At 52.0% G+C, this 21,063-nt stretch overlaps 1 protein-coding gene across 5 annotated transcripts in view; it reads left to right on the top strand.

Annotated features, from left to right (window-relative positions):
• ALDH18A1 (aldehyde dehydrogenase 18 family member A1) overlaps positions 1-20,805 on the top strand; it is a 37,346-nt gene extending 16,541 nt beyond the window's left edge. For all 5 annotated transcript variants that reach the window (XM_075534739.1, XM_075534735.1, XM_075534736.1 and 2 more), the window contains exons 8-18: positions 1,189-1,313; positions 3,285-3,429; positions 4,089-4,162; positions 5,299-5,392; positions 8,961-9,181; positions 12,591-12,728; positions 13,351-13,546; positions 13,637-13,758; positions 15,554-15,740; positions 17,322-17,417; positions 19,806-20,805. In XM_075534739.1, coding sequence (XP_075390854.1) covers positions 1,189-1,313; positions 3,285-3,429; positions 4,089-4,162; positions 5,299-5,392; positions 8,961-9,181; positions 12,591-12,728; positions 13,351-13,546; positions 13,637-13,758; positions 15,554-15,740; positions 17,322-17,417; positions 19,806-19,987 — 1,580 coding nt within the window. In that variant the 3' untranslated portion in view covers positions 19,988-20,805. The remainder of the gene's footprint in view (positions 1-1,188; positions 1,314-3,284; positions 3,430-4,088; positions 4,163-5,298; positions 5,393-8,960; positions 9,182-12,590; positions 12,729-13,350; positions 13,547-13,636; positions 13,759-15,553; positions 15,741-17,321; positions 17,418-19,805) is intronic.
• Positions 20,806-21,063: the final 258 nt, after the last annotated feature.

Raw genomic sequence — 21,063 nt, 5'->3', positions numbered from 1 at the left:
TAATAAGCCACTGAATGTTGGTTTTTAGAGTAACATCAGAGCCCGAAATAGGATCCCGGTGGGTTTGAGCAGCTCTGCTGTAAGCGGGAAAGAGCAGTAGACAGGGAGGGTGTCAGCACGTCAGAACCGCTGTCGGAGGAGGTTTGGGGTTGGGATCGTCCACCCTATACCTGGATGAAAGGGAAACCGCTTCAGAATTCAAGTCTGTGTCTGCTAGCATTGGAGCTGCTGGGTGCTGGCTAAAGGTGGGCCGGATTGTAAGCCGGTCCTCTTCCTCTCCCGATATTGCTGGTGCTGGTTTGCAGGGTTGCTCTGCCCTGGGCACTAGGCTGCTCGCTCCCCGTGTTCCTGCACTCCCCCAGAGAGGTCTGGGCAACAGCAGCGCTGCATTAGGATTTAGGATAAGGAAGTGGACGTGGTATTGCCAAGTGTGGGCTATTCCTGCCCAAATTGTCCTTGAGCCACGCCAGCTTCCAAGGAGTTTCTCGCCGTCAGTGTCTCACTTAGGTCTTGACTTAATTTCCTCAAGCTTCTCTCTGGCCCCCTCCCAAGGCTCCTACTGGCTCCTTTTCTAAGCAGAACAGTGTGCTTTTCATCTTTAATGGCACGCTTATAAAATGTCATGTTACTCTAAGTCCTGTCGCTCTGCTGAGTTGTAAACGGGACCTAATGCTGAGGCAGTCAATCCAGACAGCGCCAGGAGCTGATTCAGCACAAGCTCCCCAGCGGCTCCCATAAAACGGGGCCTCTGCACGAGTGGTCACTTCCAAGGCACCGTGAGCGTTAGTGGTTGCTGTCTAACGAGTCCGCTTTCTGGGAAGCAAACCCATTACGTCGCACGCGGCTGCTGCACTGTTGCTCCAGTAGCTCCTGTTCGTTTTCAGTAGTCCCGGGGATGAGGGGGCCACCCGGTCTCATTTGTGCCGTGGATGTGGCTGCTCTGGTGAGGGGACGCACTCATCTGTGAAGCTGGGCTACTTAAGGGTGTGAGGTGAGCCGCCCGAGGGCGGTCTGAGTGTGGGCGGACTCCGCCGATGGATCCCTGCTCTCCTCTCTGTTTTGAGCTGTTGGGACAGCAGAATTCAGTGGGGGAAGAAAGTGCGCTTGGTTGTCAGAGGCCTGAGGAGGTCTGCCTTGGGGCACTCGCCCCCTCTGAAAGCAGTAGCACTGACTCGGTCTTCTTTTCAGGCCTCTTTGACAGCCCCCCAGGCTCAGATGACGCCAAACTCATTGATATCTTTTACCCCGGGGACCAGCAGTCGGTGACATTTGGAACCAAGTCCAGAGTGGGAATGGGAGGCATGGAAGCCAAGGTAAGAACCCGATATCCTGACTGCCTGTAACAATGGTAAAGTCAGTGCACGATTTTGCCCATTGTGTTTCTGGAATGGTGTGGGAGCTAACGGTCCGGTAGAGGTGAACCTAAATATGCATCTGTCTAAGAAGCACAGGTTAAAAAATAGTGACGTGGATGTCACACCTGCCTTCTCCAGCTGTGCAAGAGGGAAGGAAACCCAAACTCCACAGGAGGGTAGACTTCTTGGAGACTGAGGTCAGACATGCCCACTCTCTACCCTTTCTGCCAATTCTGACATCAGCTGTCCCCCCACTCCCCACCACTCTCCACTTTTCAGCTGTGTTCTGTAATGCATTGCAGCAGCCAGACAGTGCTCACAGACGTTGCTCATGATTACAGGGTTTATTAGGGACACTCACAGGCTACACTTCAGGTGGGAAATACTTAGGACACAGTCCTTCGATCAGGACAGTTTCATCTTGGTCTGGCCTCTGATTCATGGGCAATGTTACAAAGCCCTTTTAGGGTTGCCATTAAATGCACAGAAGACATGCTACCCTGCTATAAGCCTCCAGCTCCCCCAATGAAGTGCCCAGAGGGACCTCACTCCACAAGCCAGCTTTCTGCCCCAAAGCACTCGGCTTTACCTGCTGTGTGGACTGAGAAGCCCACCACTCTGTCTCGTGTTTGTTTGTTTTTTCTTTACATGCTCTTACTGTTAGTTCTAGTGCTGCTGCTCCTTTGTCATTCTTCTGGTGTTAAGACATTTTTGAATCAAGAAGGTTCAAAGTACAGGGATCTTGGGGTCCAAGGGGTGCGCTCCACTCCTGGCTCTTCTCTTCTGCTGGTAGTGAGCTATCCCCCCACCTCTCCTGCTTCTGAGATGGTTTATTTTATATCTAGCAGGGTGACAATCATACTTAGCCCTAATAATAGTCTTTCACAGCTGACTTGTGTTATGTAATCAGTGTCTATCCCCAGACCCATCAGAGAAAGGAAGGTCATTTGGTGGGAGTAGCAGGCTATGGCTGGGCGGTCAGTACTGAATAATTCGTTGCATGGGAAGAGGCTTACTGAGGATTATGCAAGTATGCCTACATTTAGTCATGTCTGCATATGTTCTTTGTAACGTCATATAAGCAGCTTGTTCATATTATGAACTCCTTATGGACAGTCTATATTTTCAAAATTCATAAATCCTTTCATCGAGTCCAGTGTTTCTTAATAAAATCTCTCCAAATCCCCTTTTCATTGAATTGTTCCAATCAGTTATGTTGATCAGCAACAGGAGCAAAGCAAAGCCATAAAGCCCCTGAGGAGTCCCCCAAACAGATTTTAGGCCTGGAGGGGCAGTTCCCAGAATCCCCCAGAACCGGTGGGAAGATAGTCTTAAAGGTCAGTGGATAGACCTGGAATTACGTATGCATTTTCATTTTTTAACTAGTTTTTTTCCTTCTATCTTTATTCAGTCTTTTGTTTTGTCAGTGTCTGTGTTATTTTGTATACCTTTTTAAGATAGGCATGGAAGGAGGCCCGAGGGGAAAGCAATGGGACCAACAGTTCTGGAGGGATTTGGGGGAGGAGGAGAGGAAGGAGAGGTGAGCAAACACCACCATAGACAGGGAACAACTAGGGAATTAAAATCTGATCAGTGACATCTTTAAGGAAGAGTACAAGAGGCCCGTTTAACAAAGTTAAAATACCTAGCAGCAGACTCTAGTCCACACCAGGCTGGATACCAAGGCATCGGGTAGAGCTCGTGACTCCCAGAACCGGAGAATCTTGAAGAGCGAGCATGCTGAAAACAAAGGATGCTTGTCTGTCTGTGGGCAACAAATCTGAGGTTCTAAGCTACCCCCCTTCCCCAGATAGTTCACTGGCTGATGATACAGATTGTGCTCTGTATTGTTTTGAAAGCGGGGGGGGGGGGGTTTCAGGTGAGTAGACCCTGCAGAGTTCTGAGTCTCTCTGGCCTCCTCCTCTCTAGGTGAAGGCAGCCCTCTGGGCTCTGCAAGGAGGCACTTCAGTCGTCATTGCCAACGGGACCCATCCGAAGGTGTCTGGGCACGTCATCACCGACATTGTGGAAGGGAAGAAAGTTGGCACCTTCTTTTCTGAAGTGAAGCCTGCAGGTAAGAAGGTCTCCACAGGTCCTCTGGCCTGGGGTGTTCTATGGCTGGTGACCTGCTTAGATGGGACTGAAGACTCAGCTCTTAGCCTCGGAACATAGACCACCACATTGATGGACTAGTGTTATGAAATAAGGCATTGCTATTATGAATATCATTTGTAAAATTGGAATTTGCTCTGCTTTGGGAAAATTCCTCCTGACCAGTCCAGCTAGGTCTCCCGCTTGCTCTACAGAATCCCTAAGTATTAGGAATAGATGCATTTGTTTTTCTCCAGAAACCTTGCCGAGCCCCACGGTAGATGTCGGGTACACAAGGGGGTGAGGTACTTGAGTCGTTGCAGCCGCTGTTTGAATTCCGAGGTGTGCCTGCAGATGTTCACTCGCAGTGAGCAGAGCTGCCTTATAACCTGTGTTCAGAAATGCAAAAGGAGCTTAAAAGTAGAATGTTAAAGAGCAGTAGATGACATACAAAATGTGCATTGTAGACCCCAGATAGACAGGAAGTTGTGTTCATGCCAGAGTACTTCTGTGTCACGTCGAGGGTCCCAGTGATCTCCACGGGTGAACCGAGCACCCTCAGATGCATGCACTCCACCTCTGCACGTGACAACCACGTGTGTGCCCCGTGCTGACCGTGGTCTGCCGTTTGCAAACCCGCAGGTCCCACCGTGGAACAGCAGGGAGAGATGGCTCGAGCTGGAGGGAGGACGTTGGCCACGCTGGAGCCTGAGCAGGTTCTCAACCTCTCGTCATCCTGTTGTTGCTGTGGAGTCCGTCGGGCTGTGCTGACGGATGAGCTTGAACACATCCGTGCATGGCCCGGCCGTGGCTCGCTGTTATCCCTAGAGCAGGCGTCCTCAAACTACGGCCCACGGGCCACATGTGGCCCTCTGAGGACATTTATCCGTCCCGGCCCGGCAGCGGGTCTGAGGGACAGTAAACTGGCCCCTGGTTAAGAAGTGTGAGGACCCCTGCCCTAGCGTCTCCGTTATCCAAGTTACCAGTGTGATTGATTCACATGTTAAACCGTGCATTGTCTCTTCTGTTACATTGTCTTTTCCCTCGGTCTTTGGCAGGCTTGGGCCCACTAGCTTTTCATTGTGATATTGTTTTGATCAAAAACATCACGGAAATGATGCAGTCAAGAATTTTACCTAATCCTGCCCCATACTCGGCATGAAAACTTAGGAAAATTCCTTCTCCGAGCCCATTCCAAATCACACAGCCTACCTGCAAGATGGAAGGAAGCTTGCGGGCCTCGCCCTCCCTGCGTGAATTGTCGGTCTAAGCAGCAGGCACAGTGAGGGTGGAAATGGAATTGAAGCCAGTACTTGCTTCCCCAAAGTGTTGATGCTAAGTATGGACTTGAGATTGTGGGTGTAAGGAATATTTAAATAGCCACAAGCAGAGAAAGAAAGGTCTTCCTTGGACCGCGTTCCTTCTCCCTCAGTAATTGCCCCAATAGTTTTCCTGGTGGGTAAAAATGGGCCTCTCATCAAGTGGCCTGGACTGGCTCTCCCCCGTTGACGGTCATTAAAAGACTAACCATCACCAAATAAAAACGAGATGGCAAATACATCTGGGGACTAAATCCACAAAGATGGGTGCATCCTGCTGATTGAAGGTGCTGGATCCTGGACAGATCAATTCACACACACACACCCCCACTGGGCTGTGGTTTATTGATTATCTTAAGCAGAAAGGGTCCCGAACTCAGGGGAGATGGCCCAAGGGAGCGACTGCGGGTGGGAAAGGAAGGCAATAAAGGAAGGGGGTTTGGTCCTGGATTAGGTGGCCTGGGATTATTTAGGAGCAAGGACTGTCACTCTCGGAAGCGTGTTTTTGTCTAACTCTGTGCCTTCCCACCCAGAGAGCAGAAATCATCCATCACCTGGCTGATCTGTTGACAGACCAGCGCGATGCGATCCTGTCGGCCAACAAGAAAGACCTGGAGGAGGCAGAAGGTAAAGATGGCCAGGCTTCTGAGAATCCTGGTTAGCAGGGGTGTTCCGTGCTGTTGTGGCAAGCACTACTTAGGTCCTAATCTGTCAAGAGATGAGGATTTTATAGAAGGAAATGTGATTCAGGCTCCTTTTTATCAAGGCTGTGTGACAGTACTGGGGGGCATTCTGGAACCCCACGAGGGGCTTCCAAAAGTTTATAAGGATATCCCACTCACTATCAATACTGACAGGCATGTGACGCCCCCTTGTACACTCGTCCATCACATAGATTCCAGTACAACCCCTTTCTCCTGTCACCGCCATGACAAGCCATGGCTCTACAGGAATTTCAGGATGTAGAGAAGAACCTTACTCTGAGCCATTCAGCTAATAGCAGCTGCATTCTTTGAGACCTTCCTTGTGGCCGAGTCGGCTGCGTGTTGAGCTGTTAACCCCAGTGTCAGCAGTGCAAACCCGTTGGCTGCTCTGGAGGAGCGTGGTCAGGCTTTCTGTTCCCACAAAGACGGACGGCCTCCGACACCCGCAGGAACAGTGCTCCACTCCATAGGTCAGCTCTGAGGCAGACTAGACTCGATGACAAACAAAGGACTCTTTCTCTTCATAACCGTTACTCGAGGTGGTTGCTGAGGACATTCTGGCCCCTGGCCCCTCCGGTGTGCAGAGGGGGGCTGCTCCGTAGGGCTTTCTAGGTGGCACCTCTTGGAAGCAGATCACCAGGCCTGTCCTACGAGGTGCCTCTGGGCAGCTTCGAACTGCCGGTCTTTTAGCTATCAGTCAAGCCCAGCCATGTGCCCCACCCAGGGCCTCCACCCACCTGTGAGGTCGCTGTTAGTATCCCTCACATGTTACAGATGGGAGAGCTGGCGAAGCTCAGAGAAGTTAAATCACCTACGCTCGTGATCAGTGACGACCAAGAATTCAGACCCAGACGGGTGATGCTTATGCAAGATTGTAGAGAGTGTCCGCCACGTGAGATGAAAGAGGGCGTGTCTCTGGGGTTGATTGGCCAGTGTGAGGCACACGTGCTGCTGTGCCTCCGATGGGTGGGTGAGACAGAAGAAGGCACAATCAGCCACGACAGCTGTAGTCAGGGGGGGCCCTCCGGCATTCTCTCGTTCCCTAACTCCATCTTAAAACAACGGGCTTGGTCTTGGGGAATTTGGGATTTCTTTTCTATTGAATGGATGCACCTCCAGCAGCCAGATTAGTGGATACTCAGACAAACATTATAGAGCTTCGTTGAAACCCTGTGAGGCTTCTCGGCGCTACTTTCATTCCTGAGAATCTTCTGGCAGCAGTTGACTGGGAACTTCCCTTAGACTCTGCACCCGTTGTTGTTAGGGGCTGTCTCCAGTCGGTTCTGACTCCTAGCAACCAGGAGCAGCGGAATGGAACCCTCTGGGTCGGTGCAGCCTGTCAAGGGCCTGCCTCCTTTTTGCTTCCCCTCCACTTTGCCATGCGTGTTCTTCTCCACGTCTCTCCTGATAGCATGTCCTGAGTACGTTTGCCAGAGGCTTTGCTGTCCTTGCCTCTAAGGAACATTCTGTTGGTTTGTCGCACTCTGGTGGCGTGCATGTTGCTGTGTTGCTGGAAGCTGTGGCCCAGGGATTTCAAATGGCAGCAGCATCACCCAAAGTGAACGGGTTTCAGCAGAGCTTCCAGACTAAGAACAGACTGTGAGGAGGGAATAGGCTTCCATCTTGAGAGAAATTCGCCACTGAGGTAGACTTATATGCAGTCTTGAATTTTCACATGTCCAGCAAATCAGAAGATAGAATTCAGAAGTGGGAAAAATATCTTTGCTTGGCCGTGAGCCACACAGAGGGAGAGACTCCATGTACGTAGAGGCTGAGAGACCAAAACACCGATCCAGAGCCAACCTAAGGGACCTCAGTGTATTTGCACTGAGGTGGCCTACGGACCCGGGCTGCAGAGCTGCATCCAGCGGCTGGCTGGACAGGAAACGCTTAGAAAGGGGTGACTGTGGGAGGGCTCTTCATAGCAGATCATAAACAACTCTCGCGTGCAGGGTATGCCCGAAACTCAGTGGTAGATTGTCTTTGTGAGACGAGGGAAAGGAAACAGCGCATCTGCCTGTGCTCCGACCTGGCTGTGTGCTGGGGAAGTGCCCCAGTGGACACACCTGGCGATGCGTGCTTAGCCCATGTGGTCACTGGAGCACATTTAAAGATGAGGACGGAGACCCACAGAGGTTAAAGCTAATGCTGAAGGTCACACAGTTAGTTACTGAGAGAACCCTTCCCCTGTGATCCTGGTTCCAGTTCTCCAGAAATACACAGGACAGTTGTGGAATTCACAACACAGTTCTGAGTGTACACAAACGTAGTCATCACAGCTAACTCAGTACATTAAACTTCCTACAGTAAGATTATCCCACTAGAAACACTACTTAAACACGAGAAACAAACAAATGAAAACACTAGAAACAAACGAGTGTCTAGCAGCATTGGTGTGTTTGAGTGCGTTAAGTGGTATCAGCTCGGTGGAATACTTAATAGTAATTAAAATGATAATTTTTGCAACACAGAAAACGTACTGTGAATTGTTAGGCAAGGAGCTGGAATTGTAACATAATATATACTATAATTAAAACTTGATTAAAATGCATGTGGAGAAAAATTAATTAGCTGGCATAATTGGTTGGTTGGATAATTGATTTAATTTTTTTCTTAGCGTAAGGATGCTTCCTCCCCCTTTAAGACAAAAATCGACTTATTCTTTCCTCTTGGTGGGCGTGGTTATTGGTAAAGAAAGACTTCGCATTCTCACTTCAACGTTAGCCGTAGTAAAGACTGGTATCCAGGGCCAAATGGCTTCTCTGAGCTCCCGTCCGTGTAGATGTATGGGAGTGTGTGTTTATGGGGAGAGAATCTCATTGAGGATCGTTTGGTCTGCCTATGGGAACTTTACATAGTTGTACTTAAATTTTTGTTTCAGAAGAAAACTTGATTGCCTCTGATTCTTAACGCAGTTTACTCAGTGTCCTTCAAAATGAAGTAATGCAGTGGATGAAGTAGACCACAGCCCTGGCTGTTCCGGTGCGCCCATGCCCAGCCCTTCTGGGCAAGGCCCCTGGATTCTGGAGCCCTCGCTGAGGCAGTGTTCTCAGACGGCCCCTCTGATACACACTGCCCCGTGGGCTTCCTTCCCCACAGGCAGCACTAGATGCCTTCCCGTGCCAGCAAGTGTAGGTGTGTTACTTATCGTAACTGCATGGAAGCCCAAGGTTAGGGTTTTTAGGAAAATTCCAATTGTGTCACTGTCATTTTTTAAAATGCCTTGGTGGGCATCCTCATTTACTCACAGGTTGGCTCAGGCAAACAATACGTTTCTGGAAGTCAGATTGCCGGTGTAAAGGATAGGGTGGGCGCTCTGGACGTGGGGATAGGTAGTGCCGCCCCGCCCTCCTAGACAAGCTACATAGCTGGCATGCCACCCTTTCTTGAGACCCCTAAGCGCTCCCTCTGCACTACGTGCTGCCATCCCCGTGCTCAGTGAAGCATCAGCAAACCAGCCCGACTCACTGGCCGTGGGCCCTTCCCTCCAGGGAGACTTGCAGGTCCTCTGCTGAAGCGGCTGAGCCTCTCCACCTCGAAGCTGAACAGTCTGGCCATCGGCCTGCGGCAGATCGCAGCCTCCTCACAGGACAGCGTGGGCCGTGTTCTGCGCCGGACCCGGGTTGCCAAGAACTTGGAGCTCGAACAAGTGACCGTCCCGATTGGAGTCCTCCTGGTGATCTTTGAGTCCCGTCCTGATTGTCTCCCCCAGGTAGGTGGTTAGCGCCCCGTCACCGGGTGGGAGGAGCTGCAGGAAGAGAGGCTTTCAGGTACGGCTCCTGCAGGTCCTCTTTAAAGCTGTATGTTCAGGTTCTTTTCAAGGTGTCATTGATTTTTCCAGTAATCCTAACTTGGGTATCATGTGAAGGGGATACCCCCCAAACCAGAATTGCTCTGGCCGGAGAGACTTTTGTAGTACACATTTTTCCCACTGGGCAAGCATCAAGCAACTTGCTCTGAGTTAGTGCACCCAGTGACGTCTCCTGGGGAGGTTCTCTCTGGTCACAGTGAATTTTTTTCGTAAAAGCAGTTTTACTCAAACCTTGTTTTCTTGTGATGGCTGAATTGAGAGAACAGTGTGCAGCTGCGAAATTTTGTTTCCTGCTCGGGAAAAATGCCGCAGAAACTGCTGTGCTGTTGAACACAGCTCACAAGGACAGCACTATGGGAAAAACTCAAGTGTACGAGTGAGTTTTCTCATTGCATAAAAGGTGAAATGTCGATTGTTGACAAACCTTGCTCTGGACATGCGTCAGCTTCTTAAACAGAGAAAAATGTCGACTAGCAGTGCATTTAAGGTTTGTTCCACCAGGTCAGACTGATCTTAGCATAACAATGCTGAACAAAAAAGGTCTGATTTGTGGCAGACGGGGACTGGTTTTGCCCCAAGATGATGCACCTGTTCACGCAGCCATCCCAGTGCTCCAGTTTTGAGCAAAAAAACAGCATGCCTCTCGCCCCACATGGGCACCTGACTCACCTGACCTTGCTCATGCGACTTCATGAAGAGGTACATGGAAGGACAGTGATTTGATGATGTAGAAGAGGAGAAGAAAAAAACAAGGGATGTGCTGTCAGCCATCCAGAGAGATGAATTTTCCAAGAAAGGTGAAAATGTTTCCAAGAAAGGGGAAAGTGGGAGGAGAGAAGGTGAACCGATCACAATGGTCTGTGTATAACCCCCTCACAGGGTGACGGACAACAGAAAAGTGGGTGAAGGGAGACATCAATCAGTGTAAGACATGAAAAAAATAATTTATAAATTATCAAGAGTTCATGAGAGAAGAAGGGTAGGGGAAGGAGGGAGAAAAAAGGCTCAAGTAGAAAGAAAATGTTTGGAAAAGGATGATTGGAACAAATGTAGAAATGTGCTTGACACAGTGGATGTATATTTGGGTTGTGATAAGAGCTGGATGAGCCCCAATAAAATGATTAAAAAAAAAAAGATGTTTCCAAGAATGGAATCACAGATTTCGCAAATGTATTAAGTGTAATGGAGAGCATTTTGAAGGTGATAAGGTTGTTTTGTAAAAAATTTTAAATGCATAGCTTTTGGGGGGGGAATTTCCGATTTTGAGGGGGCTGCCCCCCTCATCTATGCATCCCATTTGCTGGAGCTTGTCGGGGACGATATTCCTAGCACAGCTGAGAGGGTGGAGCTGCGGCTCAGCCAGGCCGGTCTGCTGTCCAGTTCAGCAGCACATAGAAAGCGTTTCCTAGCTCGTGGGAAACACGAGGCTTTCGACGCCCTAAGGGTGCCTTCTTGGAAACCCACAGGGGTACTTCTGCCCTGCTGTTAGGGTTGCGGGGAGTCTGAATCGACTCGGTGGCAATGAGCGAGACCTCCTGGGTATGCGTCACTCTGGCCACCGAGTCTCTGCCAGCCTGTGTCGCACCGGGCAGTCGTTGGCCGACTGACCTTGCTCCTGTGAGCAAACTCTCCTTCATTATCAGTTGCCCAAGTGGTTTCTGGGAGGTCCTTTCTTTTTTTTTAGAAGAGTGAACTTGTGAGTAATTCACAAATATAAGACTGGAAGTTGACACATCTCAAGTTAGTGTTCAGAAGTCATGTGTTGAGGTTTTACCAATGGCCAGGCCCAGAAATCATCAGGTGGGGGCCTTATCTGGGACCAAGTCTCCACTGGACTTTCCATTCAGATGAGACTAGCTCTTTTTTCTCCACTAGCCAAGTCTCAGGGGCATTCTGTGTAAAACAAGAACATGACATCTCAAAAACAAACAAAAAAAGCATCTCATGACCGTCATGCACACGTGACCATGGAAGTGCATAAGGCTCCTCCCATAGACCCTAAACTGCTCAGTTCACCCTGGGATGCCAGCCCCTGACAGGCTACTGGCCCACCACCACTTTCTGACTGGCAGAAATGCCCTGGCGGTGGGCGCACAATTCCCCCTCTGCCGACAGAAATGGTCCCTGGGGCTCGGTGGCTTCTGTTGTCTCTGCTCCCTTTCGTCCTGGCACGCTGAGACCTCACCGAGGTCTGGGGTTTCCTCGGGCAGCGTTCGTAGCGGTTCCTCGCTGGGGATCAGGATCGCCCTAGAAGCTGTTGGCAAAAGAGCCCCGTGTGATGCGCATTTACCTGGAGAAAGTGTGCATAATTTTATAAGGGGTCTGAGCAAGGACGTAGATTAAAAAGGATTAGGACTCAGGACTGGAGATTTAGCATATTCCAGCGTGGCGTTTTTAAATATATGAATCATTTTATTGGGGGCCCTTACAGCTCTTATCACCATCCATACATCAGTTGTATCAAGCGTTATTTGTACATACGTTGCCATCATTTTCTAAACATTTCTTCCTACTTGAGCCCTTGGTATCAGCTCTTCTTTTTTCCCTCCCTGTCCCCAATGAACCCTTGATAAATTTATAAATTATTATTTTCGTATCTTAAAACCAGTCGCTGTCTCCCTGCACCCACGTTTTTGTTCATCTTTTTAAGTACTTTCATTTATTCAGAGAAACAAGAAGATTCTCTTCCCAAAAGCTTTTAGAAAGCTAAGCCTTGGACCCAGGAGGATCGGGCCAGGATCACTGGCAGGGAGGGTGTGGGTGGCTCTTCTTTTGTAAGCAGGCCCAGTGCTCTTGCCTCCTGGTGTCTGCAGAGCTGCCCGAGGGCTGGCGAGACCCTTCTCTAGCTCTTAGCCCCAGGCAGGTGGGACTCTCTCATGACTTAGGAGGCCAGAGACAGGTGTGGCCAGCAGCCCCCACTGCCTCAGCCTGAGTCACTCCCACGTCCTTCCCCACGGAGGCAGCTGGGGCCCTTGTTGTCCACAGTGGCCAGTGGGATGGGGAGGCAAGTTAACCCTGGCCGATTAAGGAAGCCCTATCGCTCAGCTGGAAGTTCCAGGGTGGTTTGGCTCTGGAGTCAGGCCGCTGGGTGGTGTTACTCCCAGCCCTGCCGTTTACCAGCTCTGTGACCCTCAGGGTGTCCCCAGCTTCTCTGAGCCTCGGTTTCCTCTCTGAGCTGGGGAGTCCAGTAGGTGCTTAATTCCCTGGAAGTCTATGAGGATTAACCAGGTCAGTAGCAGTGCTTTGCTGATGTCATTATTACTGTCACTCACGCCCCCTTTGACCCAGCTGCTCCTCCTTTGATCTGCAGGTGGCCGCCTTGGCCATTGCGAGTGGTAATGGCTTGTTACTCAAGGGAGGGAGAGAAGCGTCACACAGCAACCGGATCCTTCACCTCCTGACCCAGGAGGCCCTCTCTATCCACGGAGTCAAGGAGGCCGTACAACTGGTAGGGCCAGAGGGCTCGAGTCGGGTCCGGGGGCGTTTGAAGCAGAGTGCAGGCTGCATGCACTGACGCTCTCACAGGCAGGCGTGATTGGAGTGCAAGCAGTACTGAGTGCCTGCTGACACTGGGCGTTAGCAGACACTGGGCAGAGCCGGGCTCCTTGGTCCACATGGGTCTCATGGGTCTGTGTGCTCCTTCCTTACCGGGTGACATTTGCAGACACTCCTGGAGCGGTTTCCATTAGACCTTCATTCCTGTGTCAGGGCAGTGGGAATAGTAGACCAAGAGTGAGAGGCCCGGGTTTCTGTCCCCTGACAGAGCAGCTAAGATAGATTTTAGAACATTGTGTGATAAACTTTCATGTAAATTGGAGACATGCTGAGAGTGCTATTATTGTGGTCACTTTTTTACGAAGCCAAACATTCTCACTCCAGTCCACTGTCAAGTGAGGTTTTGAAAGTAGATAGTGACAGCCAGGGTTCGTACAGCCTTAGCTCTGAGCCCCATTGTGTCGATGGGAGGAGTAATCGGCGCAGACGCCATACTGGCAGTGGAGCTGGGAGGGAGGTGCTCCGCCTGGGCTGCGTGTGGTCCGAGATGGCATCTTCGGCTCTCTCCCTGTCAGGTGAACACCAGAGAAGAAGTGGAGGACCTCTGCCGCCTGGACAAGATGATCGATCTGATCATTCCCCGCGGCTCCTCCCAGCTGGTCAGGGACATCCAGAAAATGACCAAGGGGATTCCGGTCATGGGGCACAGTGAAGGGATCTGCCATATGTACGTGGACTCGGAGGCCAGTGTGGACAAGGCCACCAGACTCGGTGAGCTGCAGTCTTGCTTTGCGGAGAGGTGAGAGGAGGCAGACTTTAGATCAGCGCGCCGTGACCGCTCCTCTGTTCTTGCCCGTTCAGTCAGAGACTCGAAGTGTGAGTACCCAGCTGCCTGCAACGCCCTGGAGACCTTGCTGATCCACCGGGACCTGCTGCGAACGCCGCTCTTTGACCAGATCATCGACATGCTGAGGGTGGAACAGGTGAGGCAGTCTGGAACCGCACTTCTCCTCATGCCTTCCCTTCGGGGACTCTGCGCCGGGGGTAGCGGTCGTCCCCTCTAAGGCCGTTCTAAAACCTGTGCTTTGGAGCGTCATGCTGCACGAGCTTTGAGCTCAGGTGAGTGAGACCGACCACTCCCCCCAGAGGGCAGAACAAACCGGCACACGGAATGCGCTAAGTGCCAGGCGGTTCAAAGATAAGACGGGTCACACGTGGTCAGTGGACTTTTTGCCAACTTTCTACTAAGGCAAGGCAGGGAAGTTTAAAGTTTATGTTTCTGAATACTTTTCTCATTGGAGAAGATATAAAAAGATTGCAGAAATGTTTTCAAATTGAACTGTGTATGCATCTACCAAGTCCCCCAAAACACCTTCGGCGGTTTCTGTTCTAGTGGCGCTGTGGTGGAAGCATGGCTGCTGGCTGCAGGGTCAGCATTGAACCCCCCAGCCGGTCACTCTCTCTGCTGCCACAAGACGGCCAACCTTAGAAACCCGGCGGGGCAGTTCTGCTCCGTCTCCTGGCTGGTTGGCAATGGGTTTGAAGCATTTTAAGCATTAATAACTTAGTTCGTGATCCCCTTTAAGAATTCTATCAGCCAGCACACAGTAAGGAAAGTGCTGGCTTCGATCTTCCTCTCCGACGATTTGATGTTGGGCAGACGTCGGCAGTCATCTGGTGAAGTAGGCACACAGTCCATCATGGACCTGAACGAATGGTTTGAAGGATGCACAAGCACCACACGGAGTGAATTACGGAGTTAGATTACGTCGCTGCATTCCGGGCCTTACTTTGCATGGTTGACCCGCTTGGCTGGACACTCGGGTGTGGCCTGGACCGGACTGGACAGGAGGACAGCTCTCCTGCAGCGGGGACTCACCCCCAGTTCTGATTCTGGAAAACCCACAGCATCTCCGTCGGTCTCAGGGTAGTCTGCACTTCCTGAGAGCACTTCGCTATTGCAGGATGAGCCAGCGGACTCGGACGAGGTTCCAGTCCCACAGGGAGATGGTTGGGTCCTCGTCCTTGAGCAGTCCGGGGCCCACACGGGAAATCCGGCATCACTCTGCTCGCTTCGGCAGCACATAGGCTAAAACTGGAAATCAGGCCTCATGAAGACAAGACAGTTCATTTGCTTTAACTTGAGCTAAGACAAGAGATTAGATCCAAGGAAATAAGACATGAGCCCTGCCCTTGGACTGTCTCAGGGAATAAGCTCCACGCAGGGTTAGGCTTGTGGCTGAGGCCCTCAGTGACCAGCCCTGGGCTCCTGAAATCCCTCCACTTGAGCTGAGTCTGAACGGTGAGGCCAGATGGAATCAGAAATGTAGCAGGTGACCACAGTTCGAGGTGCTAAGAACCTCACCACATACTCTGAAACTCTAAGAGACACGAGGGGCTTCTTCCGAGGGAAAGGGGTGGAAATGGACTCCCTCCCCCTCTTTTCATAGGGATTTAATGTCACAGTCCCGTGCACAGACGGATTTCTAGTCAAAGGGTTCATTTCAGTAAAAGGCCAGTAGTCCACCGCTTGCACTCACAGCCCATTAAATGCCCGATGCCTTCTGAATGCTCAGCAGCTTCCTGCCGGTCAGCACTTCACAAGCAGCACACCCTGGTTGTGAGTACAGGCTGGCTTAGTGATCCGGCCACGCGAGCCCCTCTCTGGGCCCCTCAGACAGACGAGTCACTGGAAGGGCTCCGACAAGGCAGCTCGCACTTAGACGCTGGAGGAGGCGTGCGAGCCTGCTGTGACTTGGTGGTTGCCCTCTGTTCCAGGTGAAAATTCACGCCGGCCCCAAGTTTGCTTCCTATCTGACCTTCAGCCCCTCTGAAGTGAAGTCGCTTCGAACCGAGTACGGCGACCTGGAATTGTGCATCGAAGTGGTGGACAGTGCCCAGGAGGCCATTGACCACATCCACAAATACGGCAGCTCCCACACAGATGTCATCGTCACGGAGAATGGTCAGTATCCAGGTGCCTTGAGCACACGGGCGTGGCGTGTTCTGCTCTGGTCTCTAAAGCAGCCCCTTCCCCTCTGCCTCTCCGGCCTGCTGAGAGCTGGCCCTGGGTCAGCGGTGTGTCGTCCAGTCCATGAGCCCCATGCTTCCACGCAGGTAGATGTCTTTCAGGGTGCTGTTGAGGTGGTCGTGACTCAGTGACCCCCATGTGCAGAGTGGAAATGTGCTCCCTCCTCACGTGTTTAGTGGCTTGTTTTTAGGAACTGGGTCACAGGGCCTTACTACCAAGGCACCTTTGGGTGTGCTTGAAACTGCACCCCCAGTAGCCAAGCCCTTTAGCCATTTGCAGCTCCATAGACTGGACACACCGGTGACCTCCTGTAGATTGTAAGAGCCACGTAGCTGGGAGAGACTGACCACCATGACTGTACCTTAAAGGGAACCTTGGTAGCTCAGTCGGTAGAGTGACTGACTGCTAACGAAAAGGTCAGCAGTTCAAATTCACCGGCCACTTCTCAGGATTAAGAGGTGGCATCTATTTCTGTGAAGATTGCCCCCTTGGAAACTCCATGGGCCACTTGCACTCTGCCCTGGAGGTCACTGAGTCAGGATCTGCTCCACAGCAATGCTGAGCAGATTTGAAGACGTGTCTTTGACTTAAAGATGATGTAGTTTGTTACAGAGGCATGCCCCTTCAATGCAGAGAACCATCTCAGAAGGTAGCTGGAATACGCTCATTTTACAGCCGAGGAAACCAATGCCCTGGCCCGACTCGTTAATAGCAGACCACACTCCTCCATCTGTTCACTCCACGAATGTATGTTGGGCACATTCCTAGGTGCCATGGTGACAAAAACCAGGATGAGCCCCCTAGAACAGTGTTTCCCAAAGTGGGCAAGACGGCCTCCTTCGGGGCTGGAACGATCCAGGGGGGTCTGCAAAAGCAGGTACCTCCACTTGATCCTAGATTATGGGCTGTAGTAGGAGGGGTTTAATTGCTAAGGGACACGGGTTGTTTTTCCTGAAAGAGCTGTGGTGGGGGGCCGAGGGAGTTTGAGGACCTGTGACCTAGAGGAGTGCACGCAGCCCGCTGGGGAAGCACAGCCGTGCCGCCGGCGTGATGCTGACGCAGCTGAGCACTTGCCACGTGCTGGCCCTCATCCAGTCCTCCACAGCCGAGGCGGGCAGTGCTTCTGTTCCCATCTCACTCCAGCAGAGAGGCCCGGAAAGCTGCTCAAGGTCCCCCAGCTCGGAGACATGGACTAGGCAGACTCGATGAAGATCAGTGAAGGAAGGGGGCTGGGACCCCAGAGCCCAAGCCATTCATCCAGCTCTGGCTGTCTGGGAGGCCTGGGCCCCAGCCCCCGCTTCGCCGTGCCTTCACGCTATCCACCACCCCAGTTCTGATGGTGCGGGATTGCCTTCTTCCTCCTCCCTTTTCTGACAACCCCACCCCCTGGGTTTATCATGCAAGGGGAGCACCGGGACCCTCGTGTGCCCTGGTCAGCTGTCAGCGAGTGCTGGAGGCAGGACTGTTGACAGGGGTCCTCCTCACCCGCTGTCTCCTCTCTCCTTCCGGCTTCAGAGAAAACGGCAGAGTTCTTCCTCCAGCACGTCGACAGCGCCTGCGTGTTCTGGAATGCCAGCACTCGCTTCTCTGATGGCTACCGCTTCGGACTGGGTAAGACTCCAGTCGAGAGAGTCCCTAGAGAATTGCTCTGAGGTCCAAGGAGCAGAGCGAAGCACAGGCCTGGTCAGGATAGCAGAGACAGAACCGAGGCAGGATAAAGGTTCGTGGAAGTCTAGACAGGTCACATGTTAAGAACTGTACCAAAACACAAACCCCATGCAGGTCAGTGGATTCCACCTCGTGAGCCTATAGGGTGGAGCAGGAATCGCCCGGGGATTTCCAAGGCTGGAAGTATTTTCGGAAGCCGTCTGCCACATCTTGCTCCAACAGAGTGGCCGGCGGATTCTAACAGTGCCGGTGCAGATTCATTTCTTCAGAATGGCCCAGTCAGCACTGGACGCCATGCCCTTCATGAGCGTGTGCACGCTCATGCACAGACACACACACCCATGCACGCATGCACTCCACCCCACCAAGGGAGTGGGAGAAAGTGTGCTCAAGCCCTTCCCGGGCTTAGGTGTCAGCATGCACAACGAGCCCAGAGAGGTAAGGGGTTGACGGGAAAAGCTTTAGAACGGGCACCCCTCCCCTCCTGCTATTAGTCACAGCCCCTGCACCCCCTCTGATCTCACAGGCACTCGGGTTTTCAGGGGACCCGTTAGAGCTCCAGGAAGACAGGTTTAGCGTCGTTTCTGAATATTTGGAAATCATTTCAGCCCCTTCAAACATGTTCATCCCTGTGAACTGCCGGCGAGTGCTCTGCCTGCAGAAATCGCCCCCACTGCGTGGCTACAGGCAATCAGAAGGACTGTTAGGGTTCATTGTCGGTCATTAGACTGGTTTGGTGCCCTCATTTGCATGATGCCGGCTTGATTTAATGACCACGTCACTTGCACGGCTCCGTGTACTCCACTTTCTTGAGAAGAAAGGACAGCATGCATAGAAGCCCAAGCCGGAGACGGGGGGAGAGCGAGAGGCCACTCAGCTGTCCCCCCAGCGTGCGGAGCATGAATGACCGGCCACGCTCGGTTCTTGTGGAGCACATGCACAACAGTAGCCGCTGATAGTATCGGACGTTGTTTGGCAGTTTGTCCCTACTCTTGTGGCTTCTGTGTTGCTGTGATGCCGGACACTCTGCCACCAGCATTTAAAGTGTCAGCAGGCTGACCCAGCTTTCCGTGGCGCTGACAGATTAAGGCTGGGGAGAGAGGCCTGGTGACCTGCTTCTACAACTTAACCAAGGAAAAGGTTTACTCTGTATCACAAGCAATATTGGCTGGCGTCCTGGAGGCGCCCTGGGGGTCGCCGTTAAGCTCATGGCTACTAACTAAAGGTCATTGGTTGGAGCCCACCAGCCCCTCTGTGGGAGAAAGATGAGGCAGTCGGCTCTGTAAAGAGGTAAAGCCTTGGCCAGCGTATGGGCTCTTCCGCTCTGTCCTGTAGACTCGCTGTCAGTCGGAATCGACTTAATGGCGGTGCTTTGGGTGTAGTTTGGGTAGTGCAAGAAGGTGCACACCCTCACCCTCGCCTTCACACTGTTTGGAAAACCAAACCCACTGCTACTGAGTCAATTCCAACTCGTAGTGACCCTGGATAGGGTTTCCACGGCGGCCTGTCGTTACAGACGCAGACAGGTTCATCTTCCTTCCTGGTAGCACTGGTGGGTTTGACTAGCCCACCTCGCTTAACCCACAGCACCTTCCACTGCCCTTAAGCACCACCTGGTTACAAGTTGGACTGCTGATCACAAGGTCATAATGAGTCATGGAACTGACCCAGTGGCAGTGCATTTGAATTTTTGGTTTGGATGCACCACCTCCGAGTAAGAGAGTTTAGCTGTCTTGAACGTAAGAATCTAGGTGCCATGAAAACACTGCCTGGCCCGTGGCCCTTGCTCTACGTGAAGTCACAGCGAATGAGGTGAAGTCACAACCCTGCTGCCACCTGGTGCAGTGCAGAGTACTGAGGCAGCCCCAGAGACACCTGGGTGTCACCCGCTCCGAGCCTGGAACGAGAGGGTCGGGCAGTGAGCAGTGAGCCTCTCGTGTGCAGTGACTGCGCAGTAGTAAGCACTGACGTGCTAAGAGAGGAGGTTAAAAACACGGCCCCTTGCTTTCTAGAATTTAAAGATTATTTGGGAAGACGAAGCCTCCATACTAAGCATTGTACACCTCAGTACATGCCCAAATGACAGATTAGGGTGCCTAGTTCACATGGCAGCTGGAGGCCAGAGACGCTGTCGTGCTGCCAGATGCAGTAGGGAAGGGGGCCCAGCAGGGAAGGGGGACAGTGGCACTAGCGGGGCTGGGGAGGCCGGCTCGGAAGTTAGCACGGAGAAAGAAAGTGCCCCAGCGAAGGTGATGAGACTCCGGTCTGGCAGGTGGACAGGCAGGACACAGAGGCTGTGAGATGCTTCATCTTCACCCATCCTTTTTGTAGGCGCTGAAGTGGGAATCAGTACATCTCGAATCCACGCCCGGGGACCAGTTGGACTCGAGGGACTACTTACCACTAAGTGGCTGCTCCGAGGACTGGACCACGTGGTGTCAGATTTCTCAGAACACGGAAGTTTAAAGTATCTTCATGAGAACCTCCCAGTTCCTCAGAGAAACATCAACTGAGAGCTTTCGGAGAGGTTTTCACCATTGACCCTTGTCTTCAGCATCTCGGGAGAAGCCAGGTGTGGTCTCCCAGCTCCTGTCAGAAAGGATACTTAGATGATTCTGGGCTCAATTTGGCAACATTAGTCTCAGCTCGCACCACCACCACCACCACCACCACCCTTTTTTTAGGTTAAGAAAGTAGTTGCTACAGGTAGGGGCCTGGCTCTGCCCCGTTCGGTTCCCACTAGGGAGCAGAGCAGGAAGGGGCTGTTGCCCCCACTCAGAGGACAGTGAGAAAGTCATGGTCACTAACACCTCAGTGAGGTGAGAAGCCTGCTTGGCATGTTGGTTGGTACGAGAGGCGATCCCTCCTAAAGCTGGGGCGTCTCTCCTTGCTCTCACTCAGTCTTCTTCCAAAAGGCGGGGTTAGGGATTCCAGGAGACGGACCGTTTTCTTTGTAGCATTCTCCTCGAAAGTTGTCGCAGAAATGGGCTGAGTCGTTTCCACAGCGAAGCTTGACCGTTTGTATTTATTTTGGAGTCAGTAGACAGGCAGTCCAGGTCGCCTCTCCTGGTCCTGGAGACTCGGCGCTGCGGGCGACCTGGGGCGTTCAGAGATGTGGACAGTGAGGTGCAAGCTTCAGACATTCCCCACTTAGCCGGAGGGATGCCAGCGCTGAAATTTTGAATTATGCTTGAAAATTTTATATGAATTATTTTATCATCTTATCCTCCTTTCCCTCCCAAACAAAAATTACAGGGGTATTTTAATATTTTGGAAACACCACACACACACAGACACACATTTTTTGAGAAATAAAGTTCTTATGAAAAGCCGTGTGCCTTCTGGACGTTGTCTTGCTCAGTGCTGTGGCCCTCCCCCGCCCCAGGCACTGCCCCTTCTCTGGGCACTCTGGTTGCCCAGATAGGAAGCTGGTGCAGACAGCATCGTGGCAGGGGGAGCAACACAAACAAGTCCTCAATGCGGGCACTCCGACTGGCGGACAGGAACGGAGAACGGATTGAAACCTCGAGAGGGAAGAATTGATCGGAAGTCAGTGAAGTCTACTGCCTGCGTCGTGCCCACGGGGGCT

The sequence above is a fragment of the Tenrec ecaudatus genome, chromosome 16 (assembly GCF_050624435.1).
Source record: "Tenrec ecaudatus isolate mTenEca1 chromosome 16, mTenEca1.hap1, whole genome shotgun sequence".
NCBI lineage: Eukaryota > Metazoa > Chordata > Mammalia > Afrosoricida > Tenrecidae > Tenrec > Tenrec ecaudatus.
This window is presented reverse-complemented; position numbering and strand designations above follow the sequence as displayed.